Source organism: Saimiri boliviensis, chromosome 1, assembly GCF_048565385.1.
Source record: "Saimiri boliviensis isolate mSaiBol1 chromosome 1, mSaiBol1.pri, whole genome shotgun sequence".
NCBI classification, from domain to species: domain Eukaryota; kingdom Metazoa; phylum Chordata; class Mammalia; order Primates; family Cebidae; genus Saimiri; species Saimiri boliviensis.
The window spans coordinates 268,100,659-268,114,563 of NC_133449.1; the positions used below are offsets into that span (position 1 = coordinate 268,100,659).

General features: G+C 38.2%; 1 protein-coding gene across 3 annotated transcripts in view; it reads left to right on the plus strand.

Annotated features, from left to right (window-relative positions):
- C1QTNF3 (C1q and TNF related 3) overlaps window positions 1-5,883 on the plus strand; it is an 87,645-nt gene extending 81,762 nt beyond the window's left edge. For all 3 annotated transcript variants that reach the window (XM_074386690.1, XM_003936220.4, XM_010346712.3), the window contains exon 6: window positions 2,022-5,883. In XM_074386690.1, coding sequence (XP_074242791.1) covers window positions 2,022-2,181 — 160 coding nt within the window. In that variant the 3' untranslated portion in view covers window positions 2,182-5,883. The remainder of the gene's footprint in view (window positions 1-2,021) is intronic.
- Window positions 5,884-13,905: the final 8,022 nt, after the last annotated feature.

Consider the following 13,905-nt stretch of genomic DNA (forward strand, 5'->3'; position numbering starts at 1 on the left):
TTCTGTCCTCTAGGAGAGTCTTCTTTATCTGTTTTTCTCTGTGGCACATCTAAAAGGTGAACAGGCCTCCTCGGGGTCTCTCTCACAGCCCACTTCCTGATGGTGCAAATTTGAATGCTGAGTCAAACATCCCAAGCCTCTTAAGTCCAGTTTTCGGTAATTTCATTTCCTCAGAAACTTACTTAACAGGCTTTTACTCTACTCTTTTTTTTTTTTTTTTTTTTAAACTCTGTTTTACTCTATTTACTTAGCTGGCTTTTGCTTCATTTGTTACATGCATTAAGTCAAGTGAGTTACATGTGTTACTAAACTACAATCCACGTACTTTCCTTGACAGTTTTCAGCCTACTGTCTCTTGTCTTCATGCCTTTCTCTCAGTTTAATGGAGTTACCATGAGGCTTTCTAAAGCAATAGCTGTGGGTAGAAAGGCAATATTTTTAAACCATCAGATTGTGCCACAGCTGTGTCTATTTGATTAAATAAGTTTTTTTTTTTTTAATTCTACTTTAATTCTGGGATACATGCACAGAACGTGCGGGTGTGTTATATAGGTGTACATGTACCATGGTGGTTTGCTGCACCTATCAACCCATCACCTAGGTTTTTTTTTGTTTGTTTGTTTCTTTTTTTTTTTTTGAGACAGAGTGTCGCTCTTGTTACCCAGGCTGGAGTGCAATGGCGCGATCTCGGCTCACCGCAACCTCCGCCTCCTGGGTTCAGGCAATTCTCCTGCCTCAGCCTCCTGAGTAGCTGGGATTACAGGCACGCGCCACCATGCCCAGCTAATTTTTTGTGTTTTTAGTAGAGACGGGGTTTCACCACATTGACCAGGATGGTCTCGAACTCTTGACCTCGTGATCCACCCGCCTCGGCCTCCCAAAGTGCTGGGATTACAGGCTTGAGCCACTGCGCCCGGCCCCCATCACCTAGGTTTTAAGCCCTGCATGCATTAGGTGTTTGTCCTAATGCTCTCCCTCCTCCTTCCCCCCACCCCGCAAAAGGCCCTGATGTGTGACGATCCCCTCCCCCGTATCCATGCATTCTCATTGTTCAACTCTCACTTATGAGTGAGAATATGTGGTGTTTGGTTTTGTGTTCCTGTGTTAGTTTGCTGAGAATTATGGCTTCCAGCTTCCTCCATGTCCCTGCAAAGGGCATGAACTGATTCTTTTTTATGGCTGCTGAATGAGTAGTCTCAAGGAAAAAACATCAACTTTATGAACTGCTCTTCCAGGTATAAAAACACCTGGCTTTTCTAACATTGTTAGGCCCCAACCATGTAGACACTATTTACTTCCTCTACTTCAAACAAGTCAGTTTTTGCCTAAGCTGATCTTCTGTAGCAACATCTTTATAAAAGCAGCAAAGAGTATTTTGGCTTTTTCCAATCATTTCCCTTTCTTAGCCTATAGGCATTAGATCTGTCTTCCAAGTTATCACGTTTTCCCCAATGTTTTTGCACAGTGTAACATGGATCTCCTGCTTTTCCAGACCATGGTATTTGTTTCCCCATTGCTCCTTGCCTGACCATGAGCCAGTGAAGCCTATTTTTATTTGGGTTATGGAGCAGTCTCTTTTAGTCCCAAATTCTAGCTTAGTTAGGGAAAGCTAGATTGCTGTAACAAAAACCCAGTGGAATGGGTCAAACATAGTATCACTTTCTTTCCTTCTAGTCAAACAGCCCAGAGTTGTTCCAGGCTGGGGTAAGGGAGAGAGAGAGAGAGCTCTTTTCTACACATTCTCCAAGAACCCAGTGTTCATCATACAGCTTCTAAAATCATTCTTGTCATTGCCATGAACATTCCAGGCAGTCATAAGAAGGAGCAGGGAGGGGTGTTTGTGAGAGTGTTACTGGCCAGCTGTAGAAGTGGCACATAGATCATTTCTGCTCACAGGCTGTTTGGAGAACTTAGCCACAGGATTATTCCCGTTCGAAAGGGAGAAGGGGAGAACAGACTTTGGTGAAAAGCTGGCTGTTCATGGCAAAGACTAAGTAGTTTGTGCCTCTGTTTCTTTCCAGCTATGAAACAAAGGGCAAATCAGATACATCCAGCAACCATGCTGTGCTGAAGCTGGCCAAAGGGGATGAAGTTTGGCTGCGAATGGGCAATGGCGCTCTCCATGGGGACCACCAACGATTCTCCACCTTTGCAGGATTCCTGCTGTTTGAAACGAAGTAAATACATGACTAGAATAGCCTCACTTTGGGGAAGACTTGTAACTGAGCTGATATTGTTATGGTCTGAGGAACATTAAAGTTGAAGATTTTACAGGCTGTATTCAAAAAATTCTTGGTTACTATGCTATTCATGCTACAGGTATACACCAATCACGTTGGACAACTCAGGGGCTCAGAAGAATCAACCACAAAATAGTCTTCTCAGATGACCTTGACTAATATACTCAGCATCTTTATCACTCTTTCCTGGGCACCTAAAGGAGAATTCTCCTCTGACACAGGTTGGAAATAATTTTTCCTATCAGAGAAATCATTTGCAAAGAATTTTGGCTGCTCTGCTTTTAATTTAATATCAGTTTTCAGGAACTCCTGAAGTCTGGAGTTCATCATTCTTTATAACACTTGAGAGAATAGGATGCAGTGATATTGCCGGGACAAGAACAGGGGTGCACTTGCCAGCACCTAGGTTCCGGAAACATTCATAAAGCCTAGACTGGGAAGTAACACTTTCACCCAGTGGGTCAATATTCATGAATAAAATGGAGTTTTTTAAAAAATAATTCCAGATAGCTTTTAGATAGCAAAAGTATTTACAATGTAAACAAGTAATTGGTTCCTCCTTTTTAGTAAAAATACTTCTGTAATTAAACCTTGAGTTCTAATGGCTTGCATTTTTAGAAATAGAATGTTCTCATGGTCTGAAACTGGGTTTATATGATCTGGCTTATCATATTCACTCTTTGCCATTTTGTTTCTTGAGTCACAATAGGTCTTTGTCGCTGTGGCCTGCAGAACCAGTTAAGGTGAGCTTAGTTCGTATGGGATGAATATTGTCACATTCTTTTCTTTTAATTTGGAAATCACCCCCAATATATTTCTACTTATATACACTACGTCATGTTAAAGGGAATGTAAACTTAATTATATACATGCAAACTAATGAATATGAAATATAAGAATATTCCATTTAAGAAACACATGAGAAAAGGGTCTTAGTGTTTTATTCAATTAAAAAAAAAATATGATTTCCTTGTTTACAATACTTCACCAAGATTCACAGAGCAGCTTTTATGTGACAGGTATTGTAGAAAATGTCACTTGGTTTTTGCCTATCCGTCTGCACCCCAAAATCTATTCTCAAAGGACTAAATTTGCCACCAAGATGATATTGATAAGAATGTTCCCAAAGTTCTGAAGACAATTTCCAAAGATGATACTCCAATTTGGTTTATTTTAGGCAAAGAAGGCATCATGAGAAGATGTCTTGTCTTTACCCTCATTTTGAATCATATTTAAAATGCACTAGACAGACGCCTATCTGAAACATTTCATATAATGAATTTCCTTTAAAATATTGAGACTTTGATTTATTCTATAGAACAATCTAGATTTCCACATAGGCTTTTAAACCATGGGTTTACTTGCATTGATTATCCCTACAACTAAAGGCATACAGAGCTAATTAGAGCTGTCTTATTAGCTAATTCAGTGCCCTCCATGTTCAGCTTAGCCTTTGACCCTTTCCTTTGATCCACAACTATGTTGAAACTCTGAATTCGCATGCAATGCCATTTTAAAGTCAGTTGATTTTAGCTATAATGTGCTTGACCAGTAATGTTTTTGTAATTTTGTCTATGTCCCCCCACTTCACCCCTGACTTCAGACATGGGATCAGGAGGCTGAGGTTTGCTATTAACAAATGTCATAAATATTTCATAGAAGTATGTTGCCAATAGCTATTCAAATGTTGTATGTTGGCCAGAGGGATTTTAAATCTGAAGAACATACACTATTAATAAATACTTAGAGAAAAATTTTGACCTGGTTTTAGATAAAACTGTGGCAAGAAAAATGTAACAAGCAATATATGGAAATAAACACACCTTTGTTATACTTTCTAAACTTGTTTTTAATAAAGTTTAATAGTCATACAATTGTAAATCACTATGGTTAATGCAAAGTGAAAATATTTTCATGCAGATGACGTGAACAGCCATGTGAATAGGTGACATGGCACACAGCAGGGTCATGTGACTCCAGAAAACTTTGCTTTTCAGTTATTCCATTATTATAAATCCAACCTTTTAAGACATTGATATTTAGAGGTCTCACTAATAAAATCTGAATATCTTTGATGGAAGAGGTTTTTTATCACACACCTGAAGTCTTTGTAATGTTTATGCTTAAATTCTAAATTTTCACCTTAGAGACACACAAGGTTTGGTTGTAGGCAACAAGTCTCAGGTGTGAGGGAAATTGATTCACAACAGCGATGGGAAAAGGTGAAGATACTTTTCAATGCTTTCACAATTTACCCATGACCAGACTTACACCTAGAAGTTTGATTTCACAAGTGTCCCAAAACTGAGATGCTAAAAAGGAAACAGTAAGTAGGTATCATAGGAAATTTACATGTATCATCTAATAAACAAACTTGCAAATTCCAAATCTTTTTTTTTTTTTTTTTGAGACAGAGTTTCACTCTGCTGGAGTACTCAGGCTGGAGTACAGTAGCTTGGTCTCAGCTCATTGCAGCCTCTGCCTGCTGGGTTCAAGTGACTCTCCTCCCTCAGCCTCCCGAGTAGTTGGGATTACACGGGCTCGCCACCATGCCCAGCTAATTTTTTGTGTTTTTAATAGAGGCAGGATTTCACCATGTTGACTAGGCTGATCTGGAACTCGCGACCTCAAGTGATCTGCCCGCCTCAGCCTCCCAAAGTGCTGGGATTACAGGCATGAGCCACCACGCCCAGCCTCAAATTCTAAATCTTAAAGCACTCTGCAAACGAAGCACATGAGTTTCTGCTTGCTTCAGGGATATAACATGGTATAGAACTGTTTCACATAATAATCAGCTTTGGTGATTTTCCAGTGTAGAAAACATTATATTTGACTCTTGGACAACAAAGAGATTATATTGAAGGAATTTCATTGAGGGTATCATGAATAAAAGCTGAAGTCAAAATTAAAATATATTAAAAAATTCAGAGGCTGGAATATGCAAATGTAAACCCCAAACAATGTGGTTGGGATTCATAAACATCTACTTTATGCAAGATACTGTGCTATTCCAGGCACTCCTATGGCATTTAAAGTACAATTCTTACCTTCCCTAAGTTTTCAACCTAATAGAGGACAATAGGCTATACATGAATAATATAACCTAAAGTAGAATGTTTTTACAGCCACAGAGGGCAAAGGGCTAGGAATTCACAGGAAGCAGCAATTAGCTGAGAGCGTAATGAAAGCTTGTGGAAAAGATAATATTTGATGGCCAGAGACAAATTTCTTGTTTTGGTATGTTTGGAGTGTTATATATATATATATATATATATATATAAAATATTTTGATTACAAAAAACTCACTATAGAAAATTTATAAAATACACAAAAGTATTTAGTATAAAATTAATCATCCTATCAAATATTAAATAATATTAACATTTTGAAATATTTGTCTTTTCCTTCATATATTGATGGTTTTTATTTTTAAATGTAGTAACAAAACCCTTTGAAATTAGGTTTTTATGTATTTTTGTATCTTGTTCTAATGGCTTGGACTAACCTATTAAGAACACTCTCAAATACTGCTAAGGCCAATTTGAAAACATATTTTGAATGGTTGCATAATTTATTTAACTTTTCTGTTCTGGAAAAGATTTCTGCTGTTTCTAGTATTTTTTTTCTGCTACAAATAATATGTCATGAGCATTCTCTTTTTTTTAAAAATAAACTATATCCTTTGATTAAATTTCTAGAAGTGAGATTATTTGGTCAAAAAGTCTACACATTTTTAAAAGTTGTTAATAATGTAAAATAAAAAAAAAAAACAGCTTAAATTTACGTAAAGAGAGACTTTATTCAGAAGGATTATTGCCGTAAGGGGAAGGTGATTCCGGCAATAGGAAGAAGGCTCTGAGATCTATGAGATCTACAGCTCAGAGGCCAGACACAAATAGGCTTTCATTACAGAGAGAAGTAAATAAGAACTGGGTGCAGGGGATGGGATGAATGACAGGTATAATGGGACAGTTGACCAGCAAACACTGTTCCCTGAGTTCAGCCAGTTCTCTGGAGGAGGCGCCTTTAACCTTAACATGGTTCCATGTTCCAATGCCCAGAGTGGGCCAAAGTTTAGGTGCCTGGGGCAAAGGGGCAAAGCTTACTAAACTTTGGTCAAGTCAAGTTAGTTTGCATTTTGCCCGGATTGAACAGTTCAAAAAACACTTCAGTTAATATTTATAAGACAAAAAAAGTGGGAATTTGGAAGGTCTGTACCTGGTCATAACCTAGGTAAACAAGAAAGATTTTAAGTCATAAAAGAAAGCGTGATTCCTTATAGCAAGCCATTTCCCAGAACAAAAGGAAGGGAGGATTTTTTTTTTTAACTGTACTTCAAGTTCTGGGGTACATGTGCAGAACATGCAGGCTTGTTACACAGGTATACACATGCCACGGTGGTTGGCTGCATCCATCACCCCGCCATCTACATTAGGTATTCCACTATATCAGGAGGGAGGATTTTTAAAGTGCCTTTCATTGGTTCCAGAGGATGAAAGCCAGAGTTGTTAGCAATTCATTGATGGAGATGCTGTTAGTAGGCAAGTGTTCTTTTGAGAACATCTTATCTGAATTATCACAGTCCTAGAGAATGTCTAGTTATAAACCAAAGGGTTTTTAGAAAGTTCTTGGAAATAGTTCTTATCCCAGATATATAAGAGCATGAGTATCCTCTTTGTCAGGCTTTACCAGCTCTATTTTGTCTGGGTCTGATGAAAGCAATTTCATCCTGGTATCTGCAACTTTCACAGCTAGCTAACGCTGACCATACATCCCACCTCCTCCCCACCATGCCGCACCATTTCTTCTCCAAATGTCTACTGGACAGTGCAAGGTAAGGAGATACAAACCCTGTTTGGATGGTAAGTGTTAATCCAGTGAAATGAACATAGCAACACCCTGCTTTGCTGAATGCCTTAAAACTACTCTCTACACTTATTTCCCCTGCAGCAACCCCACAAAACATACCCACCGTCACTCATCTTGACTCTTTAGTGTCATAGCAATATTGTGGAATAGGAAAAAAAGTCTCTCCCCTCTTGGTGTAAATGAGTTACTTCAGGGAAGTTACTCAATGTCTTTGCTTGAGTTTCATTTATAAAACCAGGTTGTCTACTAGAATGTACCACAAAGGATTGTTAAAAGAAAGAAATAAGTTACAGCATGTTTTAATTATTTACTGATACATAACAACCACAAACTAACAGCTTAAAACAGCATACATTCATTATTTTATGGTTTCTGTGGGTCAAGAGTCCAGGCATGGTTCAGCCAGATTCTTTGCTTCAGAAGCTCTCACAGGGCTACAGTCAAGGTGTAGATAAGGGCTGGGTCATCCGAAAGCTCAACTAGAGAAGGCTCTGCTTCCACGCTGCCTAAGATTGCTAGCAAAACTCCATTTGTTGAGGGTGTTGGACTGACAGCCTTAGTTCTTTGCTAGCTGTTGTCTGGCAGCTCCCTCAGCTCCTTATCATATGGGCTTGTCCAGTGAACTACTAACTTCATTAAAGCATGGAAACTGAAAGTTTATTGCAGAAAGTAAGATAAAAGCTGCAACCACTTAGAACTTAATCAGGGAAGTGACATCCCAACACCTTGTGGTATTCTATTGGTTAGAAGGAAGTCACCAGGCCAGCTCTAACTCAGAGGGAGGAGGTTTCACAAAGGCATGGATTTGAGGAGGAGGAGATCAATTGGGTCATCTTAGAGTCAACCTTAGATTGCCCTCCAGCCCCTAATGACCCAAATACTTCCCACATGCAAAATGGAGTCATTTTCCTGCAAGGTCTTCAGATATCTCATAGCATCATAGCATCATCTCAAAAATCTAGAATCTCATCCTCTGGATTATGTCCAGATGTAGACAGGCTTTTTGGAAGTAATTATTCAGTCCAGCTCCTTGAGTATAGTTCCTTTTGATCTGCTAACCTGTGAAACTAAAGAGAAAAGTTATTGGTCCCCCACACCTAATAAAATAGTAGGACAGAAAAATACAGATAACATATTAAAGTTCCTATTCAAAAAAGAAGGGAATGAGAGGGACAAAGGCCAAAGATTCATAGCAATTCTCAAATCCAGCTGGTCAGAAATTATAAGTTCCTTGATTAGCTTTTGAGGCCTATAACACTTCAGCATGTATCTCAGATAAATTAGTTTTAAAAATTAAAAACATAAAAAGAAAAATGGGCTGGGTAAGGTGGCTCATGCCTGTCATCTCGCACTTTGAGAGGCTAAGGCAGGTAGATTGCTTAAGCCCAGGAATTTGAGACCAGCCTGGGCAATGTATCAAGACCCTGCCTCTATTAAAAAATAAAAAGAAGAAGAAGAAGAAGGAGAAGAATGATAACCACAGAAAGAAAAATGATAATCTCAAAAGGAAAAAATTCTTAATTTTATTAAGTATCCTGTCAAAGTTTAACAATATCCCAATTGTCTTACAAATACCTTCCTACTGTGTGTTTGGTTAAATAGGGATGTCAGATAATATTTGTATATTACGCTTGATTCATGTATCTAAGTCTTTTTAAATGTGTGATAATTTACTGCTTATTTATCATTTACTTTCTAATGCTGTGGATTTTGCTGATTATATCCTTTGGTTTATCCTCTATCCTCTATATTTCCTATAAGTAGATAAACAAGATGCTTGATTAAATTTAGGCTTCAGATTTTTGCAAAAACTTCATGGGTGGTTCTGTCCATTGCATCATACAGGGAAGTACATAGTGGCCTTTTATATTAAAGTTGACCAGTGGATTCAGGATGTCAAAGCCAGATTTATACATTATAAAGTTCTCTGCTATGAACTGAATGTTTGTATCCCCCAAAATTCACATATTGAAATCCTAATCCCCAGTGTGTTGGTATTTGGTGATGGCGGCTTTGGGAGATGATATGATTTGGCTGTGTCCCCACCCAAATCTCATCTTGAATTGTAGTTCCCATAATCTGCATGTGTTGGGGGAGGGACCCAGTGGGAAGTAATTGGATCATGGGGGCAGTTCCCCCATGCCGTTCTCATGATACTGTGTGAGTTCTCATGAATCTGATGGTTTTATAAGCATCTGGCCCATCCCCTGCTTGCTTTTCTCCTTTCTGCCACCTTGTGAAGAAGGTGCCTTGCTTCTCTTTCACCTTGGGCCATGATAGTTTCCTGAGGCCTCCCCAGCTATGCAGAACTGTGTGAGTCAATTAAATCTCTTTGCTTTATAAATTACCCAGTCTCAGGTATTTCTTCATATCAGCATAAGAATGGACTGATACAGGAGGTGATGAAGTCAGGAGGGTGGGGTCCTCATGATGGGATTAGCTTGCTTCTCTCTTTCTCTCTCTCCCATCTTCCACACTCTGAGAACATAATGAGAAGCCACGAAGAGTCCCCTCACCAAGCAATGACTCTGCCAGCACCTCAATTTTGGACTTTCCAGCCACCAGGACTATGAGAAATCAATATCTGTTTAAGCCACCCAGTCTTCAGCGATTTGTTATAGCAGCTGAACAAACTAAGACATTTCCCTCTTTAGCTTTTTGCCTAATGTTTTCAGCAGCCAGTTAGGATTATAGCTTAAATTTGCTATTTCATTTGGGGTTGTAAAATAGTGAAAGTTTTAAAGACAGACATTCTTTTATTAGCTATTTGGTTATCCTGAAATACCATGTATGTGGAGGTCAAGATAAATATTCAATGTTTAGAATAAAAAGTTGGTGCCCTAACAACCTCCAACAGGGATTAATAAAGGCTTTTATAAACCATTATTGTGAACTCATGAATGTTCATAATATTTGATGTGCTTTAATCCACCACAATCATTAGTCTAGTTTAACAGTCTTAATTGTCAGTGGGAGGCCCTTCAAGTTAGTCCCTCTGCCCTTTTGGGTCAGATTTAGGCTGGTGCCAATCCTGCACAGCAGGCAGGAGTTCAGCCGGACAGAGGTGAGTGAATGCTCTGTGCAGATGCTCTATCCTAACCAGACATTCATCCTGCAAACTTGAATTGACTCTAACAGCCCAGACTATTCCATGCCCTATTCATTGCCTGATTTCTAGCTTTCCTAGCAATAATATGAGCTACTTGATATCCTTCCAGTAAACTTTTTTGTATTTATACCAAGAATCCTGATGGATCTAAAAGAAAGTAGTAGAAATGGGGAGCCAGTTAATGTAAAATTGAGTGAAAAAGTAGTTCAGAAAAATAAGTGAAATATAATATAATTTATTACATTAAAAACAAAATATATAAATAGTACAGCTATGTCTGCAAGTAGATATAAGGGACTGTAGGACATACATCAAAATCATGGGTTTTTCTCTTTTTTTTTTTTTTTTTTTTTAAACTGAGTCTCACTCTGTCACCCAGCCTGGAGTGCAGTGGCACGATCTCAGCTCACTTCAACCTTCACCTCCTGGTTTCAAGGGATTCTCCTGCCTCAGCCTCTGGAGTAACTTGGATTACAGACACCACCACACCCAGCTAATTTTTATACTTTAGTAGAGACAGGGTTTCACCACATTGGCCAGATTGGTCTCAGACTCCTGACCTCAAGTGATCTGCCCACCTCGGTCTCCCAAAGGGCAGGGATTACAGGTGTGAGCCACCGTGCCCGGCTGTGTTTATCTCTTGAATGCTGTGGTGGGAAATCAAATAAATCTAACTACAGGTGAAAGTTAATGAAGACCTTAGCTATGGAAGGAGTTAAAAGCAGCTGGTGTATAATGCATTTACTCCCTTACTACAGGGATGTCCTGGAGGAGAAAGAAAAGGCAAGTGAATCTCCTTATCAACTGGATTTTGTGTAAATAGATGCATGATATTGGCTAGGAGGAAGAGAATGGAAAAATTGAATGCACTTAAGGAGATATCACTGGCCAAAGGATTATTTATGGGAAATAAACCCGGAATCTAGGAAGTATGATTCCAAAACCATTCTCTGAGACAGAAAACGAAATCTATTAGATGACCTGAGACCTGTGTTAGAGACCTTATCTATAATTGTGTGGCAGAGGATGTATTTGTTTAATAAGGCTGCTGCAATGAAATATCACAGACTGGTTGGCTTAAACAACAGAAGTTTAATTTATTGCAGTTCTGGAGGCTAAAAGTGCAAGATCAAGATGTTGGCAGGTTTGGTTTCTTCTGAAGTCTCTTTCCTTGGCTTCAAGACAGCAAGTGTCCTCACTTGATCTCACTGTGTCCTCACATGGTCACCCTAGGTCTGTGGTTATTTTGGTCCTAATCTCTTCTTCTACGGATACCAGGATTGAATATTAGTCATTCTGGATTAGGGTCCACCCATATGACTTCATTTGGGCCCTATCTCCAAATACAGTCACATTCTGAGGTTCTGAGGATTAGGGCTTTAACATATACATTTTTATTGATTTATTATTAATACATAGTATTCATACATATCTATGGAGTACATGTGATATTTGTGTAATAATCAAATCAGAGATTTTAGGATATTCATCACCCAGAACATTTATCATTTCTTTGTCTTGGAAACATTTCAAATCTTCTCTTCTAGTCATTTTTTTTTTTTTTTTTGATATAGGATCTCACTCTGTCTCCTAAGCTGGAGTGCAGCGGTGTAATTACAGATTAACAAAGTCTTAAACTCCTGGGCTGAAGTTATCCTCAGATCTCAGCCTCATGGGTAGGTAGGCCTATAGGTATACACCATATTCAGATAATTTTTCAAGTTTTTTGTAGAGATGGGGGTCTCACTATGTTGCCCAGGCTGGGTTCACACTTCTGTCCTCAAGTGATTCTGCTGCCTCAATCCTCCAAAGTGCTGGGATTACAAGTGTGAGCCACTGCATCTGGTCACTATTTTGAAATATACAATATACCATTGTTAACTATAGTCATCCAACTGTGCTATCAAATACTGGAACTTATTCCTTCTATCTAACTACATGTTTGTACCCATTAACCAACCTCTTTTCATCTCTGCCCCCTATAATTCTACTCTTTATCTTTATGAGATTAGATTTTTAGCTCCCACGTCTGAATGAGAATATGTGATATTTGTCTTTCTGTATCTAGTTTATTTCACTTAACATAATGACCCCAAGTTCCATCCATGTTACTGCAGATGACAGGATTTCATCCTTTTTTAAATGATCAAACAGTATTTTATTGTGTATATGTACACATTTTCTTTGTCCATTCATCCAGTAATGGATACTTAAGTTGATTTCATATATTGGCTACTGTAAATAATGCTTCAGTAAACATGTGGGTACAGGTGTTCCTTCGATGTACTAATTTCATTTCTTTTGGATATATACCCAGTAGCGGAATTGCTGAATCATATAGCAGTTCTATTTTTAGTTTTCTCACAAACCTCCATACCGTTTTCCATAATGGCTAAACTAATTTCCATTCCCATCAACAGTGTGTGTGAGTTCCTCTTCTCTGCATCTCTGCCAGCATTTGTTACTTTTTTGTCTTTTTGATGCTAGCCAGTCTAACTAAAGTAAGATGATATCTCATTGTAGTTTTGGTTTGCATTACCCTGATGATTAGCGATGTTAAGCATTTTTTTCATGTACCTGTTGTCCATTTGTATGTCTTTTGAGGAAGGTCTGTTCAGATCCTTTGCCCACATTTAAATGAGATTATTTCAGTTTTTGCTGTTGGATTGAATTTCTTGTATAGTTTGCATATTAGTCTCTGTTGGATGAATAATTTGCAAAATGCTTTTGGATATTCAGTAAGTTGTTCTTTGTTCTGTTGTTTCCTTTGTTGTGCAGAAGCATTTTAGTTTAATATAGTCCCATTTGTCTATTTTTTGCTTTTGTTGCCTGTGTTTCTGAAGTCTTAGTCATAAAATCTGCGCCTAGGTCAATGTTCTGAAGTGTTTTACCTGTTTTCTTCTAGTAGTTTTATAGTTTCAGGTTGTACGTCTAAGTCTAATCCATTCTGAGTTGACGTTTGTATGTGGTGAGGGGTAGGGGTCTAGTTTCATTCTTCAGCATATAGATTTCCTGTTTTCCCAGCACTATTTATTGAATAGAATGCCCTTTCCTTAATGTATGTTCTTGTTGATAATCAGTTGGCTGTAAATACATGGATTTATTTTGGGGTTCCTTAGTCTGTTCCATTGGTCTATGTGTCTGTTTTATGCCAACAGTATACTGTTTTGGTTACTAAACCTTTGTAGTAGAATTTGAATTCTGGTAATATGTTCCTTCCTGCTTTGTTCTTTTTGTTCAGTGTTGCTTTGGCTATTCAGGATCTTTTGTGGGTCTATACAAATTTTAGGGTTTTTTTTTTCTTCTATTTCTACGAAGGGAAAGCCACAGTGTCCTAAAATAATTCTATAAGTCATCATGACTTTCTTGTCTAAAAGATCTTGATTATAATCGTGCCAAGTTTTGCTTTTGATTTAATCACTTGGTTGAAAAATACATAAACACACACTCAATAAAGATTAGTGCTGGCATATCTCTGGCACCCGCTTCTGGTTCTATTCAAATTCCTAGAGATGTTAAAGATTAAGTTAGGCCACCTGCACACAGGCTATACCTAGAAGACAGAAAATGATTTGTAAAAGCAGTGGGGCTGTAATATCAAGTATTAGGTTGAAAACCTGAAATTGTAGCTATCTGTAGAAATGGCAGAAGACAAATTAACATTTTTAAAGCGCTCTCATTTAGCTC